At 39.3% G+C, this 24761-nt stretch overlaps 1 protein-coding gene across 1 annotated transcript; it reads left to right on the forward strand.

Annotated features, from left to right (window-relative positions):
- The first annotated feature begins 358 nt into the window (after nucleotides 1–358).
- On the forward strand, nucleotides 359–24761 carry LOC112586850 (hepatitis A virus cellular receptor 1-like). The gene is made up of 8 exons (XM_025292351.3): nucleotides 359–484; nucleotides 4428–4760; nucleotides 8977–10332; nucleotides 11379–11474; nucleotides 14583–14638; nucleotides 20224–20338; nucleotides 21226–21262; nucleotides 23837–24761. Exons 1-8 carry the CDS (start codon nucleotides 442–444, stop codon nucleotides 23937–23939), a joined length of 2139 nt encoding a protein of 712 aa, XP_025148136.3. The 5' UTR covers nucleotides 359–441; the 3' UTR covers nucleotides 23940–24761.

Below are 24761 nucleotides of genomic sequence, written 5' to 3' on the forward strand. Positions count from 1 at the left end.
CCTCTCTTCAGAAAGGCAGGTGACTCATCTTCAAGGCTAAGGATAAGTTTACCTTTGCCATGGGAAGTCTGGTCTTTGCTCTGGCTTTCCCTGCTAAGCCTTCCTCTCATTTCCTTCGTGTTTGCTCCCTCATCTCCTCTGTCAGCACCTAGAGTCAGTTTGGACTCTAGGTGTAGGAAAGGAGCTGGGTAAGTAGGCACTGTTTCAGAGGACAGCTTTGCCTGTCTGTTGGAAGGGGCAGAGCTCTCAGTCACCTGGAGCAGACAGAGAGTGGAAGCATTTGCAAGTGTGCTCCTGCTTCCTGCAGGCAGGCTTATGTGATTCACCCTGTAAGGGTGAAAGGAGAAGTTGCAATCTGAGAATTAAGTCTTGTTCTGATACCATCTGATTGAGGGCCACACCAAGCAGTCTGCTTTCTCTTTCCTTCAGGCCAATGGCATCATGCATCCTTGGGTAGTCATCCTGGGCCTCCTACTCCTTCCAGGTAAGTGAATAGGTGGATTGTGCTTTGGAACCCCAAGGATGTAGGGGGTGTGTAGGGGATGTGTGGGCATGGTGGAGGGGGGCTTTGTCAAAGGTAATGGGATCAAGCTCAAGTTCTAAGAATTAAAAAATCTATGGGTAGGTGAATAAGGCATGCTGCAGTACAGTACAGCTTATGCTACCATTTGTGTTTAAATAAAAAAAAAAATAGTAGGTATATGGATGTGTATGCATGAACTACTCAAGTGTATGTAAGAGAGTAACCGTGGACGAGGGTGGGAAGAAGAAATGGGGATGGGTGGGAAGGAGACGAGTCCTTTATTGTACCATTTTGTACTTTTTGATACTTTTAACCATGTGTAACTATTTCATTTAAGAAGAAAGTATTTTAACTTTCCTGGTTTACCAGTGGTTAAAACTTTGTGTTTCCAATGCAGGAAGCACAAGTTCTATCCCTGGTTGGGGAATTAAGATCCCATATGCGATGCCATGTGGCCCTATTTTTTTTAATCAATAAACAAAAAAATTTAATTTTTAATAAACAAAATAATTTAATTTATCTCATATGTTAACATTCTATGAGATAGGGGAAATTTTTAGGAATAGACATAATCCTAAATTAAGAAAAAATCTCTAAAGGTAGGAATATGAGGAAAAGTACATTTTAAAATTATATTCTGTAACAAATATCTATAATGAGCATAAATTACATTTATAATTAAAAAATGATATTAAGCAAAATTAAATATAATCAGAATTCCTGTAATAAAAACTAGACTTATTTTATATAACAATGAGTGTTTATTCCCATAGCATTTCCCAGACTTACAGCCCAGTTCTAACTATGACTGTTTGTTGAATCTCAGATTTCTTTTAAGGACCACTCAGACTTCATTTGGCAATACAGTTTTTTAAACCACTGTTGCAGGAGACAGTTTTCCTGCCTGTTTGTTTATAAGAGGCAAAGTTTAATATCTGATTAAATATTGTCCAATTTTTTTGGTTTCACCTGGCTAACTGGACAGTGCTCCATTGCAGGACAGTCATCAATTCACAAGAAGAGATCCCTGCTTGAATTTTTTTTAATCGATCCTAAATCCCATGATGGGCTTCCCAGGTGGCTCAGTGGTAAAGAATCCACCTACCAATGCAGGAGACATGGATTTGATCCCAGAGTCGGGAAGATCCCCTGGAGAAGGAAATTCTTCAGGGAATTTGCCTGGGAAATTCCATGAACAGGGGAGTCTGGCGGGCTACAGTCCATGGGGTGGAAAGAGTCCAATACAACTAAGCAACTAAACAAAAACAACAAAGCCCATTACAAGCCTCAGTTCCTTCTGAGAGTATTATAAACCCTTTTTTCTAAAAACTGATTTCTAAAGAGTTTACTAGGCTTTTGCCTTCTAGCCAATGATGCTGAAACTAGGATATTAGCTGTTTCTTCTTTAACTTAGAGAAGATTTGTGAGGTGACATTTTTTGCATAGCCATTTAAAAAGTTGCAATAAAATTGAAAATCAAAATTTTAAATGCAACTCTGTTTTAAAATCAGATTTCAACTGAGACAGTGACTGAATCTAGGGGAGAGGAAAAGCCACCTGTATGTATTAACATTTAGTAAGCAGATACCTGTCAAACACAGGATAAAATGCACACACACTGATGCATTGCTGGAGTGTCATTTGTTTCAAACCTTTTGGAGAGGAATTTGAATCATATTCACCAAAAGACTGAACATATTTCTGCCCTTTATCCTGATACTTTGTCTCATAAACCAGTCCTTCAGTTCAGTTCAGTTGCTCAGTCGTGTCTGACTCTTTGCGACCCCATGAATCGCAGCACGCCAGGCCTCCCTGTCCATCACCAACTCCTGGAGTTCACTCAGACTCACGTCCATCCAGTCAGTGATGCCATCCAGCCATCTCATCCTCTGTCGTCCCCTTCTCCTCCTGCCCCCAATCCCTCCCAGCATCCGAGTCTTTTCCAATGAGTCAACTCTTCGCATGAGGTGGCCAAAGTACTGGAGTTTCAACTTTAGCATCATTCCTTCCAAAGAAATCCCAGGGCTGATCTCCTTCAGAATGGACTGGTTGGATCTCCTTGCAGTCCAAGGGACTCTCAAGAGTCTTCTCCAACACCACAGTTCAAAAGCATCAATTCTTCGGCACTCAGCTTTCTTCACAGTCCAACTCTCACATCCATACATGACCACTAGAAAAACCATAGCCTTGACTAGACGGACCTTTGTTGGCAAAGTAATGTCTCTGCTTTTGAATATGCTATCTAGGTTGGTCATAATTTTCCTTCCAAGGAGTGAGCGTCTTTTAATTTCATGGCTGCAATCACCATCTGTAGTGATTTTGAAGCCCCCCAAAATAAAGTCTGACACTGTTTCCCCATCTATTTCCCATCAACTGATGGGACCGGATGCCAATATTCTTTGTTTTCTGAATGTTGAGTTTTAAGACAATTTTTCACTCTCCACCTCCACTTTCATCAAAAGGCTTTTTAGTTCCTTTCACTTTCTGCCATAAGGGTGGTGTCATCTGCATATCTGAGGTTATTGATATTTCTCCTGGCAATCTTCATTCCAGCTTGTGTTTCTTCCAGTCCAGCCTTTCTCATGATGTACTCTGCATATAAGTTAAATAAACAGGGTGATAATATACAGCCTTTATGTACTCCTTTTCCTATTTGGAACCAGTCTGTGGTTCCACATCCAGTTCTAACTGTTGCTTCCTGACCTGCATACAGATTTCTCAAGAGTCAAGTCAGGTGGTCTGGTATTCCCATGTCTTTCAGAATTTTCCACAGTTTATTGTGATCCACACAGTCAAAGGCTTTGGTATAGTCAATAAAGCAGAAATAGATGTTTTTCTCGAGCTCTCTTGCTTTTTACATGATCCAGCAGATATTGGCAATTTGATCTCTGGTTCCTCTGCCTTTTCTAAAACCAGCTTGAACATCTGGAAGTTCATGGTTCACGTATTTTTGAAGCCTGTCTTAGAGAATTTTGAGCATTACTTTACTAGTGTGTGAGATGAGTGCAATTGTGCGGTAGTTTGAGCATTCTTTGGCATTGCCTTTCTTGGGCATTGGAATGAAAACTGACTTTTTCCAGCCCTGTGGCCACTGCTGAGCTTTCCAAATATGGTGGCATATTGAGTGCAGCACTTTCACAGCATCATCTTTCAGGATTTGGAATAGCTCAACTGGAATTCCATCACCTCCACTAGCTTTGTTCGTAGTGATGCTTTCTAAGGCCCACTTGACTTCACATTCCAGGATGACTGGCTCTAGGTCAGTGATCACACCATCGTGATTATCTGGGCCATGAAGATCTTTTTTGTACAGTTCTTCTGGGTATTCTTGCCACCTCTTAATATCTTCTGCTTCTGTTAGGTCCATACCATTTGTGTCCTTTATTGAGCCCATCTTTGCATGAAATGTCCCCTTGGTATCTCTAATTTTCTTGAAGAGATTTCTAGTCTTTCTCATTCTGTTGTTTTCCTCTATTTCTTTGCTTTGATTGCTGAGGAAGGCTTTCTTAGCTCTTCTTGCTATTCTTTGGAACTCTGCATTCAAATGCTTATATCTTTCCACAGTCAACTCCTGGTCTTGTTTTTGCTCACTGTATAGAGCTTCTCCATCTTTGGCTCCATCTTTGGCTACTTTGATTTCGGTGTTGACCATCTGGTGATGTCCTATTAGGAAGTAATCCTGAATACAGAAAGACATTTATATGATGTTTCATCCTCAAATATATCTGGTTAATAATAATACTGCTAAAGAATATGTTTACAAGAAAAATGCATATATTTAATTTACAAACTCAAGATACAGTTAGATAATTTCAAACAGCACAAACTATATAAAGAACAAAATGAACATAAAATTAAAGTTAAAATTTTGAGACCTCATGCTCTGGTTTCTCTTTATTTACAGATGGTGTAACCTCTTACCATCAAGTGACTGGAGTGGTGGGTCAGAGTGTCACTCTACCCTGCTACTATAATGGAGAAGTCACAAGCATGTGTTGGGGCCGAGGGGCATGTCCTTGGTTGAACTGTGGAACTAACATCATCTGGACTGATGGATACAGAGTCACCTATCGGAGGGATGGACGTTATCAGCTAAATGGCAATATTCGTGGAAGGGATGTGTCTTTGACCATAAACAATGCTGCCGTGTCTGACAGTGGCTTGTATTGTTGCCGAATTGAGGTGAGAGGGTGGTTCAATGACATAAAAACCACCCTAGAGTTGAGGATCAATCCAGGTGAGCTTATCTTCCTACTTCTTTGATCACTTCTGTGGGTTCCCAGAGACAGAGTTTTCTGTTTGATATTAACTTTCTTTTCCTTTAGAAGGGAAATAAAAGTTTCCCATGATCTTGTTTTCTAATAACTCTTCAACTGAATATCTTGTATTTGTGTAGAGTGAAGTGTTAAGACTAACCTTGATTCAAGACCGTAGGCTAGAGGGTCTTCCCAGTCAGCAAACTGTCTCCTGAAGCAGTGCTTCAGGAATACTAGTTGGTTCATGAAAAAGCATTCACTGTTCCACACTGAGATATAGTGAGTATTTTTATGGAGCTGAATTTCTTTTTCTTGAAAATCTGACCTTTTCTCTGAGGTCATTTCTTTGGAGAATTTTCAAATGTTCTTTCTTAACATTTTAAAACTCATAGAGAGTTTCACACATATAAAACAGGTAATATAAGGTCCTGTCAAATAGATGTAGCATTTGGTTTAGACAACTGTAAACTCAATTTTGTAGTATATACTTTGAAAGAGTCTAGATAGTTTCATCCCCTCCCTCTACCCTTGGATTTTTTGAAGCCCAATTCACACCATATCATGGCTCAGCTGGTAAAGAATCAGCCTGCAATGTGGAGACCTGAGTTCGATCCCTGAGTTGGGAAGATCCTCTAGAGGGGGGAATGGCTACCCAGTCCAGTATTATGGCCTGGAGAATCCCATGAACTCTATAGTCCATGGCGTCTCAAAGAGTTGCACACAACTGAGTGACTTTCACTTTCACTCACATCATATCACTAAATTGCTTGTTTAAAAGTTAAAATGGCTTTCTTATCCATTCGACTGCTGGTGGACATCTAGGTTGCTTCCATGTCCTGGCTATTATAAACAGTGCTGCAATGAATATTGGGGTACATGTGTCTCTTTCAATTCTGGTTTCCTCAGTGTGTATGCCTAGCAGGGGATTGCTGGGTCATATGGCAGTTCTATTTCCAGTTTTTTAAGGAATCTCCACACTGTTCTCCATAGTGGCTGTACTAGTTTGCATTCCCACCAACAGTGTAAGCAGGTTCCCTTTTCTCCACACCCCCTCCAGCATTTATTGCTTATAGACTTTTGGATAGCAGCCATTCTGACTGGTGTGAAATGGTACCTCATTGTGGTTTTGATTTGCATTTATCTGATAGTGAGTGATGTTGAGCATCTTTTCATGTGTTTGTTAGCCATCTGTATGTCTTCTTTGGAGAAATGTCTGTTTAGTTCTTTGGCCCATTTTTTGGTTGGGTCGTTTATTTTCCTGGAATTGAGCTACAGGTGTTGCTTGTATTTTTTGAGATTAATCCTTTTTCAGTTGTTTCGTTTGCTATTATTTTCTCTCATTCTGAAGGCTGTCTTTTCACCTTGTTTATAGTTTCCTTTGTTGTGCAGAAGCTTTTAATTTTAATTAGGTCCCATTTGTTTATTTTTGCTTTTATTTCCATGGGGGTTGATTCCAAGTGTGTCTCCTCCAGTGGATAGCTGAAACTGCACAGAGTACCAAATCCTGTGCATGTTTTTTCCTGTGCTTGTCAGTTCAGTTGCTCAGTCATGTACGACTCTTTGCTTATATACCAATGATAAATTTTAACTTAGAAATTAGGCACAGTAAGAGATTAAGAATAACTAATAATAAAATAGAACAATTATAACAAAAAAAAAGAAAAAAAGTCGTTATTGCAATATGAGAACATTTTCATCTCAATAACTGTTCACTTTTGGCTTTTAAGAATTTTGTGAAATCCGAAAGACTGGGAAGTTTATGTTTTTCTATCTTGATGTAGACATTTTAATTTTTCTTACCACTTGGTGAAAGGAGCAGGTTCAAAAGGATTTCATGTTTTCTGGTGCTCTTTCATAGTAAGTATTCTCCCACTAAAGTTTCTAATGAAAACAGAAGCCAATATTCAGAGCCTTTATAAGCTAGGTCTCTTTTAGTTTAAATGAACTTGATATTTCAATTTCATAACTTTTCCTAACTTCATCAAAGACACTTAGCTTATTTGATGAAGGCAAGTAAAATCAGGTCAATTGTGATGCAGAAAATAGCTGACTCTGGGAAAACATCTAGGAGGCAATTTAAGAAAGCCAAAAGATGCTGGTGCTATACACATGTGGCAGGAGGCTGTGTGTGGAGAAGAGATTATTTTTGGAGTTGTGAAATTATATGATTGGTCTGGAGGAAGAAAGAAATTAATAGGGGACATTTATAGTGCTTATAAATTCTTTAATAGATGAATATTTGCAAAGTCACCACTCTGTCCAGTGGGAAACGGGTTCATAACTGAGCCAAAGTGACTCTCTGCTTCCAACCCAATACTTTACTTGAGTTTTCTTGCACTTTTCACAGAAAGAGTTTACTTTCAACCTCTCTTAGGGCTCTTCCTCAGCAGCTTTTCCTAGCCTTAGTGTCCTAGTTTCTTAGGAAATATTTACTCCTGAACAAGACACATTAGTGGAACAAGCTGATTAAATTTCCTCCTTGTTATACTCCTTTGATCAGATGTTTTTCTTGCTTCCTCTTTTTCTTAAGTTTCTTTTCAAACTGAAGGGAGGGGATTGAGACTGCACTGTTCTTCAAAATCTTTAACTACACTGTTAGGCCCAGGTCGGCAAACTGTAGCCATAGGACCAGATCAGATTATAAAATAAGCTCACCAACAGGTTTTTTGTTTTTTTGTTTTTTTTTTTAAATAAATAAAGGTTTATTAGAACACAGCCCCATCCATTCATGTATATACTATCTATGACTGTTTTCAGGGCTTCCCAGGTGGCATATGGCATCTGTGTTATCCAGAGTATGTTAATGATGTGAATTAATCCACATTTAAGATGCAGATATGTTTGGTACCTTAGAACTGACAGAAGCAAATGCTATTATTTGGTCGATAGTCTGGTTCTTAGGAACTACTATTTGTGTTCTAGTTATGTATTGCTGAGAGGACAAAGACAGCTTCAGGCTCTAGACACTTTTCCCTCCTTCACAGATGTTTATGAAGATATGTAAATCTGATATCTATGACTAGTCTTTACAAAGTTAAGTTCAATTCAGTTCAGTCACTCAGTCATGTCCGACTCTTTGGGACCCCATGAATCACAGCACGCCAGGCCTCCCTGTCCATCACCAACTCCCGGAGTTCACTCAGACTCACGTCCATCCAGTCAGTGATGCGATCCAGCCATCTCATCCTCTGTCATCCCCTTCTCCTCCTGCCCCCAATCCCTCCCAGCATCAGAGTCTTTTCCAGTGAGTCAACTCTTCACATGAGGTGGCCAAAGTACTGGAGTTTCAGCTTTAGCATCATTCCTTCCAAAGAAATCCCAGGGCTGATCTCCTTCAGAATGGACTGGTTGGATCTCCTTGCAGTCCAAGGGACTCTCAAAAGTCTTCTCCAACATCACAGTTCAAAAGCATCAATTCTTCGGTGCTCAGCTTTCTTCACAGTCCAACTCTCACATCCATACATGACCACTGGAAAAATCATATCCTTGACTAGAGGGACCTTTGTTGGCAAAGTAATGTCTCTGCTTTTCAATATGCTATCTAGGTTGGTCATATCTTTTCTTCCAAGGAATAATTTCATGGCTGCAGTCACCATCTGTAGTGATTTTGGAGCCCCCAAAAATAAAGTCTGACACTGTTTCCACTCTTTCCCCATCTAGTTCCCATGAAGTGATGGGACCAGATGCCATGATCTTCGTTTTCTGAATATTGAGTTTTAAGCCAACTTTTTCACTCTCCTCTTTCACCTTCATCAAGAGGCTTTTTAGTTCCTATTCACTATCTGCCATAAGGGTGGTGTCATCTGCATATCTGAGGTTATTGCTTTTTTCTCCCGGCAATTTTGATTCCAGCTTGTGCTTCTTCCAGTCCAGCATTTCTCGTGATGTACTCTGCATATAAGTTTAATAAGCACTTTACAAAGTTCTTCAACACAAATCCCATGTGTCATTTTTTAATAGCAATACCTCCTGAAATATCATCCTTTAAATGCTGCTGTTGCCTTGTTGTGACCATGTCTTCACTCCCTCCTCAGTCACAGATTCTAGTTGACCCATAACAAGAACTTGGAGTTCATGGGAGATAAGTGCTGAGTTCTGCCTGGGGACAGTGTGCTTGGTTGTGTTGGTGCACAGGCCCAGCACGAGTCTCTTGTTTCCTGCTGCTTGATGAATCCCTGCTTTCATGTTGATTTCTAGCTCCACCTACAACGAGAACGACCACCACCACTACTACTACAACAACACCTACCACCACTACTCCAACAACCACCCCCACTACAAGAAGGACAACTACCACCACTACTCCAAGAAGAAGCAATAGAAGAAAGAGAGCTGCCACCACTACTCGAAGAAGAAGCAATAGAAGAAAGACGACTGCCACCACTACTCCAAGAAGAACCACTAGAAGAAAGACAACTGCCACCACTACTCGAAGAAGAAGCAATAGAAGAAAGACAACTACCACCATTACTCCCAGAATAACCACTAGAAGAAAGACGACTGCCACCACTACTCCAAGAAGAAGCAATAGAAGAAAGACAACTCCCACCACTACTCCAAGAAGAACCACTAGAAGAAAGACAACTACCACCATTACTCCCAGAATAACCACTAGAAGAAAGACAACTGCCACCACTACTCGAAGAAGAAGCAATAGAAGAAAGACAACTCCCACCACTACTCTAAGAAGAAGCAATAGAAGAAAGACAACTCCCACCACTACTCTAAGAAGAAGCAATAGAAGAAAGACAACTCCCACCACTACTCTAAGAAGAAGCAATAGAAGAAAGACAACTCCCACCACTACTCCAAGAAGAACCAGTAGAAGAAAGACAACTACCACCACTACTCAAAGAAGAACAAACAGAAGAAAGACAACTACCACCACTACTCCAAGAACCACTACCACCACCTCCACTACTCCAAGAACAACCACCACTACAAGAAAGACAACCATTACTACTACTCCAAGAACCACTACCACCACCAGCACTAGCACTACTCCAAGAACAACCACCACTATGAGAAAGACAACCATTACTACTACTCCAAGAACGACTACCACTACTCCAACAACTACCACTACTACCCCCAAAACAACAACCACCGCGACTCCAACAACCGCCACCACCATCTCCACTACTCTAAGAACAACCACCACTAAAAGAAAGACAACTGTTACTACTACTCCAAGAATGTCTACCACTACTCCAACAACCACCACTACTACTCCCAAAACAATAACCACCATGACTCCAACAACCACCATGACTCCAACAACCACCACCACCACCTCCACTACTCCAAGAACAACCACCACTATGAGAAAGACAACCATTACTACTACTCCAAGAACAACCACTACAAGAAAGACAACTACCACCACTACTCCAACCACAATGGTCACCACTGCTCCAACAACCACCACCACTGCTGTGCCAACAACAATCAATACCACTACTCCAACCATGACAGTCACCACTGCTCCAGTGACAGCAAGGTCCTCTACTTCTGCTCTTCCAATGCCAGCACCCACAAAGGACCTCCAGCCAGGTAAGCAAAAGTACTTCTAAGCACAGAAGTTTCTAAAGTAAGGATATGCACCATTCAGTGCACTGTGTTAAGGTAGACGTACAATCTAGGGTAGGGACTCTTTTTTTTTTTAATTTTATTTAACTTTACAATATTGTATTGGTTTTGCTATATAGGTTTCCAAACCTGGCTTCACAGTTTGGAAACTGTGAACCACTTGTGCCCTCTTATATTCATCTTGTGTATCTTTAAGAATTTTCAGAGTGAGAGGGACCTATGGTTTTTACTAGATTCTCAAAGGAATCATTAGTAGCAAAAAAAAAAAAAAAAAAAAAAAAGCCAGACCACTAGTCACGGACATCTTAGAAGGATGGTGCATTCGGCCCAGTTTAACATAGAATTATGACAAAAATCTGAATAGAGATCATTTAATCCATTTTGAAGCCTAACCCAACACTTGAGGATAAGATTTCAGTGAAGTTAATGCTTACTCTGTTTCCTGTGTCAGGAAACATGCTAACTGCTTTATAAGTATTAAGCCCCTTAATTCTTATGACAACCCCAGGACTGATGCTAAAGCTGAAGCTCCAAAGCTTTGGCCACCTTATGCAAACAGCTGACTCATTGGAAAAGACCCTGCTGCTGGGAAAGATGGAAGGCAAAAGGAGAAGAGGGTGGCAGAGAATGAGATGGGTAGACAGTATTGCTAACTCAACGGACATGAGTTTGAGCAAATTCCAGGAGACAGAGATGGACAGGGAAGCATGGCATGCTGCAGTCATGGGGTTGCAAAGAGTAGGACATAACTTGGCAACTGAACAACAAAAGAAGTATAAAAAGTGAAATAATTCTGTTGTTAGGCTCTCAGATCATTATCTAGATCAGATTTATTCATGATAATGAAATGCCTTCATAGCAGGGTAATACCTCAAGGACATCTATTAATACATTTCTAAGAAAGAGTCAAAGGGTAATTTCTGATTTAGTTTTGTTTGTTCTTTCTGCTGGGGGTGTAAATTTTCCTCCACTAATTGAACACTATTTTCCCGTTCTTGTCATTCCTATAGCTTCTTTATCTTCTCCAAGTCAGACAGCAGAAAGCCAGCCTACTACCCTGTATGAAACAAACATAACCAGCTCACCATGGCACTCTTGTTCAACAGGTAACTTCAGTTTCTTTCCTGAACACCTGGGAACATTCAAATTTTGATAATATTAGCACATTGTTCAGAGCACATATTCTGAAATAAGACAAGCGTGACTTGAATGCCAACAATGGCTATTCCATTCAGCTATGCAACTTGAACAAATGTCTTATTACCCTCTTTGAATCTGTTTTTATCCTTTGGAAAATGGAGGAAATATTACTTATTCTTACAAGCGTTCTTTGAGATAAAGATCTGGGGACACAGTTACAAGGTAAATGATAGAGTGGCAACTATGACTGTTACTTAGAATGTCCAGAAATATGTACTTTGAGTGACATAGGCAGGTAGTATGATTTGGGACCATCCACATGCATATCCACATTTTTCTAAATGAAATGAATCAGCCTAGTCTTTAAACTTATTTCTAGGCATACTTCCCTGGACAGAGCCTTAAAACAATTAAATACAAACTGGTCCAGCTGGAACTGGTTGCCTGTTTATGCTTCCTCTAAGCCCCAGAAACTACACAGAGCCAGGAGTCTCCCCTGCTGCCTTGTCGAGCTTTCATTTCACATGGACACTTTGAGTTGGGTTGAGGACATGGACACCAGAGCCAAAGAGGCAGGTCCCACTAGGATTGTGCTATTCCACTCCAAAAGTCTCCCAGTTCTCCCTAGTTTTGGAAAGTCCATATTCTTTTGAGATGTAAGATTAGTTTGTTTTTCCTATAATGGAGAAACATGATATTGAATTGTCATCTTTCCAAGCTAACTGTGTTACCCATGGTGGTATATTTGGAGAGTGCCACAGGTGAACCCCTTTGTAATGCAGAACTGGCTTATTTGTCCATGTACCTGTAAAGCACCCAAACAAGGTCAGATTTTGTAAGATTTTGTAAGACTTGTGCCTATGATTCATCATGCTCAGGAGTTGCTGTAGGAGACACCCAGGGTGGCCTACTTAGCCAATCATTCAAGGAAGCTCTTAATTGAAAATGAACATGCAGCGGGACTCAGAGAGGGGCCAATTTAATTGAAATTAGCTAATAGTGAGATTTGGTTTTGAAAGTGGAATCCTTGGTGTGAAGTGTTTCTTGGCACAGAAACAAGGAGAAAGCAGATAAAAATACAGGTAAGAGCAGTTGGGGCAACTGCACCCCACACTTTTAGGCTAAGAGGAAGAACAAAGTAGAAAATGGGAAATTGTTCTCTAAAATATGTCACTAAACCTGGTCAAGTAGACTTGGCAACATGGAACAGACATTGCAGCAGCTGTGTCCCCACGACTTCTGTGACTGCTGCCATCTTGGCAGCATCTCTGAGGCCCTTGAACCAAATCCTCACAGTGCCCGAGTCACACTTCACTGGGTTAAAGCCTCACAAAGCCAAGAATGTTAGTCCAGGAGGAATTTTGGTTTTCTTAGGGCCTGCACCTACCTTTTCAGATGCATTTGCCAGCAAATTGTTGTGCATTATCTCATTTAATTCTTTCAGGGCAGGTTTATTTCTTGCCTTTGCCAGACTGAGGAGGACATTTGTCTACTTTGGAGACAAACAGCTTCCAATTCAACTGCCCGAGTTTCAAGCTGCACGCCCGAGGGCAAGTTGTTTCATTCCTCACTACATGTTTGTAAGGAATGAAGGACATGCTATTTGGAAAATCCATTGCATGGTGTCCCTTCCCCTTTGCTCCTATTGTTATATAGCAACATAATTGTGACACCTGATATTTGTTTAATATGGTGTTAAGCACCTTACATGCATCATCTAATGTGATAACTTTATGAGACGGGTGCTATCAACAGCTTGTAGTTCAAGGTTACCCCAGCTAGAAATATAAATACATACATTTACATGCATATGTATGTAATTTGTATGTAAAGGATATTAATGGAGGTCACATTGGTAAGTGACATATCAGCACTGAAGTCAAGTTTCATCTGACTCAAGTCCATGCTATTTTTTTTACAACATCACTCATTCTATAGCTTAAGGATTTAAGGTTATAACATAAATCATACACAGAGACTAGACCGTAGACACTGTCTTTGTCTCTTGAAGAAGTAGTGTCGGAATGTTTAAATTGTAGATACAGTAGTATAAAGTGTGAAAACTTGGGGGGAATATGGTTACTTATTTTCACTACCATTAGAACATGATGATTTTATAGCTCTGTCAGTAGTATGTGAATCTCTGAGACCTGCAGTATTTTCATTGGATGGGAACATAGTGTGTGCGGTGGTTATGAGCTGAGGCTCTTGTCCTTTAGTAGAGTTGGAAACTTCAACCAATTCAGCACTTCATCTAAAATTTCAGATTAAGAAAATTGGTATAAGGATGTAAAGTGCTTGTATATAATCGATACTCAGTAAAGAGAGAATCCTGTATTTGACCTATATTTGCTTAGAAGGGCCAACAGTATATGTTCAGTGGGACAAAAGAGATATATCAAAACACTATTAAAATTTGGACATTGAAGACTTTAAGGCATAGTATCCTTTTATTGGGAGTTTAGGTAATATAAGGTATACTGGTCTTGGGAGTGTTGTAACATATTTTCTAAAGCACATTTGGATCAGTGTCTGTGCACACTGGCATATAATGTAGGAGTTGGATGCCACCTGTTTGAGGTAACTTAGTGCATTTGACTCACATTTTGAATGTAAAACCAATGTAATGTTCATTTTGAACAGAGTGGTTCTGCTCTTTGGATGTGTAATGACCTCTGAGCACTCATTGCAAGTTTCTCAGTTGTCATGAAAATATTGATTATTTATCTGTAAGTGGTAAGTTTTAACCTAGTTCTGAGAATGGGTCACTCTGACTTGTCTAAAATTTTCAGTAAATTTTCTGTGAGCATGTATTTCCTTCCCCCCATAGGGAGAAAAGAAAAAGGGTTCATTTTCAAAGGCTTCCTGACAAAATGGTTAAGAAACACAACCTTACTACTTAAATTAATAAATTTTATTAACTTGGTATTATTCCTGGGATGCCTACAGCATTAAGCTATATAATTTTTCAACTTTCCCTTCATTACCAGAACGCAGTGTGAATATATTTGGTGCTTGCAGGAAAATTCAAAATCTTTTTGTAATTCTTATTAATTTTCTTTCTTGTTGAGCAGATGGAAATGGCACTGTGACACCATCTCATGATCCCCAATGGCATAACAATCAAACTGTAAGCATATTCCTTCCTATTTTATTAGCCTGATTCACTTATATGTCTCTTCTGGAATCAAGTTACATTTAGAGATTATTATTGTCAGACTAGTCCACAGATTGATTCTTTCTAATTTAAAATAAAGGAAGAAAAGAATTTGACTGTTAAATAGGGGTCAGATCAGATCAGATCAGTCGCTCAGTCGTGTCCGACTCTGCGACCCCATGAATCGCAGCATGCCAGGCCTCCCTGTCCATCACCAACTCCCAGAGTTCACTCAAACTCACGTCCATCGAATCGGTGATGCCATCCAGCCATCTCATCCTCTGTTGTCCCCTTCTCCTCCTGCCCCTAATCCCTCTCAGCTTCAGGGTCTTTTCCAATGAGTCAACTTTTCGCATGAGGTGGCCAAAGTACTGGAGTTTTAGCTTAAGCATCATTCCTTCCAAAGAACACCCAGGGCTGATCTCCTTTAGAATGAACTGGTTGGAACTCCTTGCAGTCCAAGGGACTCTCAAGAGTCTTCTCCAATACCACAGTTCAAAAATATCAATTCTTTGGCGCTCAGCTTTTTTCACAGTCCAACTCTCACATCCATACATGACCACTGGAAAAACCATAGCCTTGACTAGATGGACCTTTGGTGGCAAAGTAATGTCTCTGCTTTTGAATATTCTGTCTAGGTTGGTCATAAATTTTCATCCAAGGAGTAAGCATCTTTTAATTTCATGGATAGTTTAATTAATTTAAAAAGTCTATATAGATGCACTACTTTGTTAGAAATACCTGAAAAGTGATATTTTTCTCTAGACACACATATACACCCAAGACAGAATTTCCCCTGACCAGAAAATAAGAAAAAAAGAGTGAATTAATTCAGGCATAGTGACTTAACATTACATACCAAGAAAGACTTAGATCATTGTTAGAGAAATAATAAGCCTTGAATTGATGTAGTGGAATGAGAGCCATCCCCACCAAAAATATTATGTCAGCGAAAGTGTGGTTCCTTAAACATTGGCCCCCTAATATCCTTTTCCAATCCAATTTTCCTCCTATAGAGAAATTTTGAGGCCACTGCTGAGTCTTTCTATATATGATCCTCCCCATATGATGACATATTAAGGTCCTAAGGTCTTCAACAACTTTGTAATCTGTAATTTGTTCTTGCACTTTTCCCACAATTAGCTTGGGAAATATCCAAGGGATTATAGTCTTATGATGTTCATCAAAGCCTCATCTTTGTGTGTAAGTTAGAAGAATTTATCAGTGAGATTTTTCACTTTTGGCTCCTTTGGGTGAAACAACTTTCCTTTCACTATGTGCAAATAACTCTTAGAAGCAAAAAACATGAACAGATTCAGGTATGAGAGTAATCTTGATTGCAAGTGGTGAGAAATTGCAGCATGGACATTATAAGAGATATTCAAGTTTAAGCAAAGTGGGGTTAATGTGACGTCAAATGGCCTTATGTTGCATAACTTAGTGACAATGAGAACACTACCACGTAGGAATGATATGAAAGATTTAGTCACTCTGATGATATGGGTACTGATTGATCTGCTGGATATGGGCTGAATTTGTTGTGCTTGTTAAATAGCAGAACTGCCACCATGTAAATGTCATGTCAGTCAGACTTATGCTAGTTTTAAAAAAAGAAACAAACACTGCAAATGAGAAGATTGTTTTTGACCTCAGTTACCTGCAGGACAGGTATATTCAATAGCAATTAATCTCTTCTATATAATGTAAGTAATACAGAAGCAAGTTCTCAATAGGTGGTAGTACAATCGTGGGATTTTTGTGTCTTGATCGTGAAGATATCAAGGTGTCTCCCGGGTATCTTGAAACCAAGCAGCCTATATTTCCACCCAGTAGGTCAACTTCTTGAGCTGTATCTTAAGAGGAGAATGAACATATACATAAAGATGTATAAAACAAGATATACATTGCTGCTGTTTATAATCATGAAAATGTTATAAACAACCTAAATGTTCAATAATAAGAGATTAATAACTTATCAATTAAGCATGCGCATTTATTGCCATTAAAAATGGTGTCACTTCAGTGTACTTACTGCCATGAGAAGACAGTGTCAATTGTTAAATGAAGAAACTAACTTTTCAGATAGCATTGGGACCTCCCTGACAGTCCAATGGTTAAGACTTCATGCCTCCAATGAAGTAAGTAGAGGATCGATGGCTGATTAGGGATCTAAGATCCCACATGCCATGTAGCATTGCCAAAAATTTAAAAAAATATATATATATTTATTATATATAGATTATAGATACAAGGTAAAATGATGTATATACTGTAGTATACATTGGATATGGTAACTGTGTCTGTTAAGAAAACTACTAGAAAGATAAAATTCTAAGAGTATGTAATGAAAAATGGTAATAGTAACTATTTCTGGATGTTGAAATTATGATTGATTTTTGTTTTCCTTTCTTTATCCTGAGCTGCACACTCTAAAATGAACTTCCAGTTTTTATGTAACATAATATTTTTTAAAAAGCAAGCAAAGATGGCTTCCTGTAAGCCTGTGTTCCATCTAACTGCTTTCCCTCCCACAAGTAAGGTGATAACACAGCTTTTCCCTTCCAGGGCACTGACTGTTTTCCGTTTAGGCAAGGACAGCTCAGAGGCTAGGTCACCCTCCTCTGTATTCCTCAGAGTGTTTATCAGGAGGTACCTGAAGTACCTTTCCCAAGAACCCTATTTAATCTGCATTTGACAGCAAAAGAGGTTTGGAGAGGCTAAATAACTTGCTAGGGTCACAGAGCAACTAAATAAAAGTTAATCTGGGATTCTGACTCCAGAGATTAAACTCTTATGCAGGAGGAGACTTGAGACTTAATCTTTTTCTCTGATTTTCCACTTCCTTTCTGTTAAAATACCTACCTGGTGGGACATCTTTAGAATTAAAATTAAGCTATGTAAAGGAGGTAACACAAGAGAAGACTCTACACTTGAACATCACCAGATAGTCAAAACTGAAATCAGATTGATTATATTCTTTGCAGCCAAAGATGGAGAAGCTCTATACAGTCAGCAAAAATAAGACTGGGAGCTGACTGTGACTCAGGTCATGAACTCCTTATTGCCAAATTCAGACTTAAATTGAAGAAAGTAGGGAAAACCACTAGACCATTCATCTATGACCTAAAGGAAATCCCTTATGATTATACAGTGGAAGTGAGAAATAGATTTAAGGGCCTAGATTGATAGATAGAGTGCCTGATGAACTATGGACAGAGGCTCGTGACATTGTACAGGAGACAGGGATCAAGACCATCCCCAGGGAAAAGAAATGCAAAAAAGCAAAATGGCTGTCTGGGGAGGCCTTACAAATAGCTGTGAAAAGAAGAGAAGTGAAAAGCAAAGGAGAAAAGGAAAGATATAAGCATCTGAATTCAGAGTTCCAAACAATAGCAAGGAGAGATAAGAAAGCCTTCCTCAGCAATCAATGCAAAGAAATAGAGGAAAACAACAGAATGGGAAAGACTAGAGATTTCTTCAAGAAAATTAGAGATACCAAGGGAATATTTCAAGCAAAGATGGGCTTGATAAAGGACAGAAATGGTATGGACCTAAAAGAAGCAGAAAATATTAAGAAGAGGTGGCAAGAATACACAGAAGAACTGTACAAAAAGGATCTTCACGACCCAGATAATCATTTTGGTATGATCACTCACCTAGAGCCAGACATCCTGGAATGTGAAGTCAAGTGGACCATAGAAAGCATCATTAGGAACAAAGCTAGTGGAGGTGATGGAATTCCAGTTGAGCTATTTCAAATCCTGGAAGATGATGCTGTGAAAGTGCTGCACTCAACATGCCAGCAAATTTGGAAAACTCAGCAGTGGCCACAGGACTGGAAAATTTCCGTTTTCATTCCAATCCCAAAGAAAGGCAATGTCATTGAATGCTCAAACTACCGCACAATTGCACGCATCTCACACACTATTAAAGTAATGCTGAAAATTCTGCAAGCCAGGCTTTAGCAGTACGTGAACCATGAACTTCCTGATGTTCAAGCTAGTTTTAGGAAAGGCAGAGGAACCAGAGATCAAATTGCCAACATCCGCCGGATCATGGAAAAAGGAAGAGAGTTCCAGAAAAACATTTATTTCTGCTTTATTGAATATGCCAAAGCCTTTGACTGTGTGGATCACAATAAACTGTGGAAAATTCTGAAAGAGATGGGAATACCAGACCACCTGACCTGCCTCTTGAGAAACCTATATGCACATCAGGAAGCAACAGTTAGAACTGGACATGGAACAACAGACTGGTTCCAAATAGGAAAAGGAGTATGTCAAGGCTGTATATTGTCACCCTACTTATTGAAGTTCTATGCAGAGTACATCATGAGAAACGCTGGGCTGGAAGAAGCACAAGCTGGAATCAAGATTTCCAGGAGAAATATCAATAACCTCAGATATACAGATGACACCACCCTATAGCAGATAGTGAAGAGGAACTAAAAAGCCTCTTGAAGAAAGTGAAAGAGGAGAATGAAAAAGTTGGCTTAAAGCTCAACATTCAGAAAACGAAGATCATGGCATCCGGTCCCATCTCTTCATGGGAGATAGATGGGGAAACAGTGGAAACAGTGTCAGACTTTATTTTTTTGGGCTCCAAAATTACTGTAGATGGCAATTGCAGCCATGAAATTAAAAGACGCTTACTCCTTGGAAGGAAAGCTATGACCAACCTAGATAGCATATTCAAAAGCAGAGACATTACTTTGCCAACAAAGGTCCATCTAGTCAAGGCTATGGTTTTTCCAGTGGTCATGTATGGATGTGAGAGTTGGACTGTGAAGGAGGCTGAGCACCGAAGAATTGATGCTTTTGAACTGTGGTGTTGGAGAAAACTCTTGAGAGTCCCTTGGACTGCAAGGAGATCCAACCAGTCCATTCTAAAGGAGATCAGCCCTGGGATTTCTTTGGAAGGAATGATGCTAAAGCTGAAACTCCAGTACTTTGGCCACTTCATGGGAAGAGTTGACTCATTGGAAAAGACTCTGATGCTGGGAGGCACTGGGGGCAGGAGGAGAAGGGGACGACAGAGGATGAGATGGCTGGATGGCATCACTGACTCGATGGATGTGAATCTGAGTGAACTCCGGGAGTTGGTGATGGACAGGAAGGCCTGGCGTGCTGCGATTCATGGGGTCGCAAAGAGTCGGACTCGACTGAGTGACTGAACTGAACTGAAGAGGATTATTTATGAAAAGAGCTTATTTTTTTTTTTTACAGTATGTATAATTTATAATAATAAAGCACACTCATTTGAAGCATACCGTTTGAGTTTTAACAAATGTGTACCCTTGTCTAAATACCACCGCATGTAAGATGTAAACATTTCCACCACCCACAAATACATTTTGAATTTTGAGTAGTCTTAGAATTTCATCATAAGTCTATAACTGTACATCACTTGGTCTTATCCCTCATGATCCAGAAGTAGCCAGGGGCCAATAAACAATAATTTGCCTGGGTATATTATTTTCTGAAATGTTTTCTGCCTATAACTCTAAAAAGATTGTTTTATTTTTCTGTTTTGTGTTTGATCTGCTGATGTTTCTGTAGGTTGAGGCGCTGGCACAGGAAACATGGATGAGCACCAACAAGGGAGTCTACATTGGAATCTCGGTTACTATTTTAGCATTGTTGGTCATGTTTGTGGTATTCTGGATTAGGAGAAGTAAGTCACCTCAGGACTGAAATATTCAGAAATATTCTTGAGCCCACAGGAGTATTCTTGCGGCAAATACATATGGCTTTACATTTGATATGATATCAGTTTCACGTAACTTCCTTGGTTCTTGCCTTGTTCTTTTTTTAATTTTTTATTTATTTTAAATTTATCATTCCATAAACATGATATTTAAATTCTAGATAGGAGAAATTAAATATGGAGAAATAAGCACTGGTTGTGTAAAGTTGAGATTTGGAAGCCAAAAGCCACTGTAATATACAACATTTGTTCCCTCCCATTTTGTTCTTTTCCTATTCCCTCAATAACAATATTTTATCCCTATCGGGAGTAAAACTGTTGATGGCTTTATAACACCCACTTAATAGAAGAAGCACAAGAGACATTAGGAGGGTACATGATTTCAGAGCTAGGAGAAGAACAAAGGGTTTCACATGACAGTCATCCAGCACGTTGTGGTCTCCTTCCACCAGTTGTGTGTGTATGTGTGTGTAAAACCTGTCTTCTATGGGAGAAGCACAATATTCAGGGTTTCTTTTCCGTGAAATATAATGGCATTAAAGTAAGCTAGGGCATGTAGGCCAATACACTAAACCTACGAATCACAAGATACTCTATACCAAGGGTATACTTGGCTCCTGGAGATTCAAGAGAAGTTACCTGGAGTTATCACGTTAGGGTCCAGATTGATTTTTTTTTCTCCTTTTTAAAAATATTCTTTCTTCTAAATTAATTTTTTTTTTAGAATCTGAGAGCTGTACTGATTTTGCTCATATTAAACTAATAATGGTAATAATATACTGGTTTAGAAAAAAAATCTCATGAACTCTTTGGCTTGCCTGTTTAATTTTCTCTTCATTTCCCCCTCAATTTAGGATATTTTTGCCTGGGGAGCAAGGCGGAGCTACTACGGTAAGTTTGAAATGGTTTGTGTTAATAATGCCTTTTGATGTTCTTACTCTAGTAAACATAAGGAAAATTTCTCTGTCCCTCTCCTCTTTTCCTTCCAAGTTCTCCATTTTATACTCTGCATCCTGAAAAATCTAGTATATAGAGCACCTCCATTGCTGTTCAACCTTCCAGTGATGATTTTAGCATCTCTATGCTGCTGCTGCTGCTAAGTCGCTTCAGTTGTGTCCGACTCTGTGTGAACACATATAAGGCATCCCACCAGGCTCCTCCTTCCCTGGGATTCTCCAGGCAAGAATACTGGAGTGGGTTGCCATTTCCTTCTCCAAGCACCTCTATATTTCCCTGGAATTGTGTCATAACTGCTACAGAAATAACACCTCAAACCTTATCTCTTAGAGCAAGAGAACTAAATTGCAGATATTGTTTCAGGGGTCATTTGAATGGGTTGTTTAGTTTGTTATTTGATTTCATTCAGTGTTTTGTTTATTGCATGTGTATTGAATCTCTATTATATTCTGAAAAGATGAGAACAGACAGAAAACATATAAATGAATAAGCAGGGTCTTATAGAACTTCCCGGAGAAGGCAATGGCACCCCACTCTGGTACTCTTGCCTGGAAAGTCCCATGGACAGAGGAGCCTGGTGGGCTGCAGTCCATGGGGTCGCTAAGAGTCGGGCACTACTGGGCGACTTCCCTTACTTTTCACTTTCATGCATTGGAGAAGGAAATGGCAACCCACTCCAGTATTCTTGCCTGGAGAATCCCAGGGACAGAGGAGTCTAGTGGGCTGCTGTCTATGGGGTCGCACGGAGTCAGACATGACTGAAGCAACTTAGCAGGAGTAGCAGCATAGAACTTCCAGAGAAATACCATGGGGAATACTGGAGCAGGGCAGTAGGCTATGTGAGTGAACCTCAAATTAGCAGAAGGTAGCTCTGCAAAAATCTGCAGGAAGACACCTCCAGGCTTAAGACCCGCAAAGGCAGTGAGTGGGTAGGGACATGCCTCCGGCTCCCCACAGTTCCCACCATCCCCTATTATTCCATACCCAGCCTGCTCTGTTCATTTACATTAGTTGTCTGGCCTCACAGGCATTTCAATTTACAGTTTTGCAAGTTTACCCCTTCACCCAGTCAAAAATTAAATCTTCTTTGTATGCATCCCTGCAGTCATTTCCCCAAGCCTCTGTAAAGGTAGGAAACCACTACCGACTTCCAGCAAAATAAACTGCTTCATCTGGTCCAGCTTGGGCTTTAAGTCAAGTCTTTCTTTGATTCCGAATTCGTCCCTCTTTAACTGCCATCCATTATTCTTAGTTCTCTTTCATTGAATGTTTGTACCCAATCTTTCCTATATCTGAGTTAATCACATGAGCCAGTCCACAAAATATGCCTTGAATAATCTCCAGCATATTGCAAGTGTTTCATAGATGCTGGATTTTATTATTGCAAACATGCCCTTCACAGCAATAAACCTGTGAGACAGGCAGTAGTATTATTATCAGTTTACTAATTAGAAAACAGGTTTAGAGATGTTAAGTGACATCCAATGTCATATCACACAGAGGTCCCCGGAGTCCAAAACTAGACTTTTAGGAGTTTTTGACTGTCTTCCAAGAGGGAAAAAGAAAAAAGTACTCTTTACAGACAGAAAACTATGAATGATAACATCCTTTTAGTTCATTTTTGTTTTTTCAATGTTACTTTTTTAAAGTTTCAGTTTTTAATCAACTAAATAGAAAAGAAAATATTTATTGTAGAAGATGCTGTATAATATAGAAAATCAAACAAAACAAAACAAAAAGGTGTATTTCCTCATGATGTTATTTCATCATTCAGCTATGATTCAGTGCATTTCTTTTCTGGGCAGGCTTAGGTAATAAAAATGGTGCCTACAGACAACCTCTAAAAAAGCCTTGATATTAAAACTCCACAAATGACCTTTGTGTACACTTGATGTGTGAGCATTCATGTTATAAAACTCATCTAACCCATGGCTTTCTAATTTTGACTGTTAAGGCAGGGTGTGATTTTTGACTCTGGGATCTAGAACATGCTTAGGTGAAGCAATACTATTTTACTACATCTGATATGCTCTGATATTTTGTATTCATATATTCATATTCATAAGATATATATATATATCTTAAATACAGGATACATACCACTAAATAACATTCACTAAAGGCTCACAGTCCTCAAGTAGAAAAACACCAGCCAAACCATTTTCTGGCCATCTTTGAGACTGTGCATCCTGGTTTAATACTTCAATTTGATGTGTGGTATTTGTCTTCGTAGATTATAAATTTTTGTGTTCTATTGCATGAGGAGTGTCTTGAAAGAGACCAGTGTGAGATTTTTGAAACCAAAAGGTGTGACTTTCTACCTCCTTATCAAAAATAATTTCCTGTAACTTCATATTCACAATTCTGGAAGCTTCTATTCATTTCATAGGATGTTTGAGTGGGGCTCTGAGAAATGCAAATACCCAGCCTTGAATGAATATAAACAAATATGCTGCTCATACCTGAGAATTGATCTTCTTTTTCTTACTCATGTTATTGTTTCTACAGTGTGATTCCATTGAAAGATACTCGCATTGGAGCTTTGAAAAATGCAGCTCTGAAGCCTATCCAAGCAGAAGACAATGTCTACATTATTGATGACTATCACTAGGTCCTGGATCCAGATTCTAAAGTATTATGCCCTTGACTATAGCAGACAGTGACCAGGCACCATATGAGTCCTGTCAATCAGCTGCAGAATTTTTCAGTCATTTTCCCATGGCATTCCTATGAGTCAGGGACACTGGGTAGAGTGATGCTAGGTCAACTGTGTAAAGTCAACACTGTCACAGAGTCCTAATTTTTTATACTAAATTGGCTCAAACTTTCTGATCATTGCAGAGGTCTCTTCAAAACATGAAACATACTTCTTAGAATTGTACATTCTCTTTAGATCTCATGAATCCTGTTTTCCATCAAGAATTCTCATTGGCAAGATAGAAAAAACACTTCTACCTCAGTTACCAAGGCTGTCAAGAATACCTGAAAACAACTTAGAATTAGAACATCTAGTCTGGGACTTAGAGGACTTAACATGGAAGCATTTCATGATTGTCCCTTTTTTTTTTTTTTTTTTTAATAAAGTGACTCCAAATGTGATATTGCATAGGGTCCTCAAGGTTTCAAATCATGGTGTGTACAGGTTTCTATTTATCCAATAGAAAAATGTAGGTGAGTGTGATTTTCCCATTATAGACAAATTTGGTTTCTCAGGGTTCTGGAAATACAGGGCATTAAATGCTTTCTTTGGGAGGAGGATGGTATTTTAGCAGTTAGAAGAAGCAATGGTATTGAGTAGACTATGAAGGCACCAGAAGAAAATCAATAGCCATATAATTTATGATATTTTTGCTACCTCAGTGCCACAGTTCTAGGTACTTATATTGACAACTGGGAGGCTCTGATTTTTAGAATGAGTCAGGGCAGAAATAAA

The sequence above is a fragment of the Bubalus bubalis genome, chromosome 9 (assembly GCF_019923935.1).
Source record: "Bubalus bubalis isolate 160015118507 breed Murrah chromosome 9, NDDB_SH_1, whole genome shotgun sequence".
In the NCBI taxonomy this organism is placed as follows: Eukaryota; Metazoa; Chordata; class Mammalia; order Artiodactyla; family Bovidae; genus Bubalus; species Bubalus bubalis.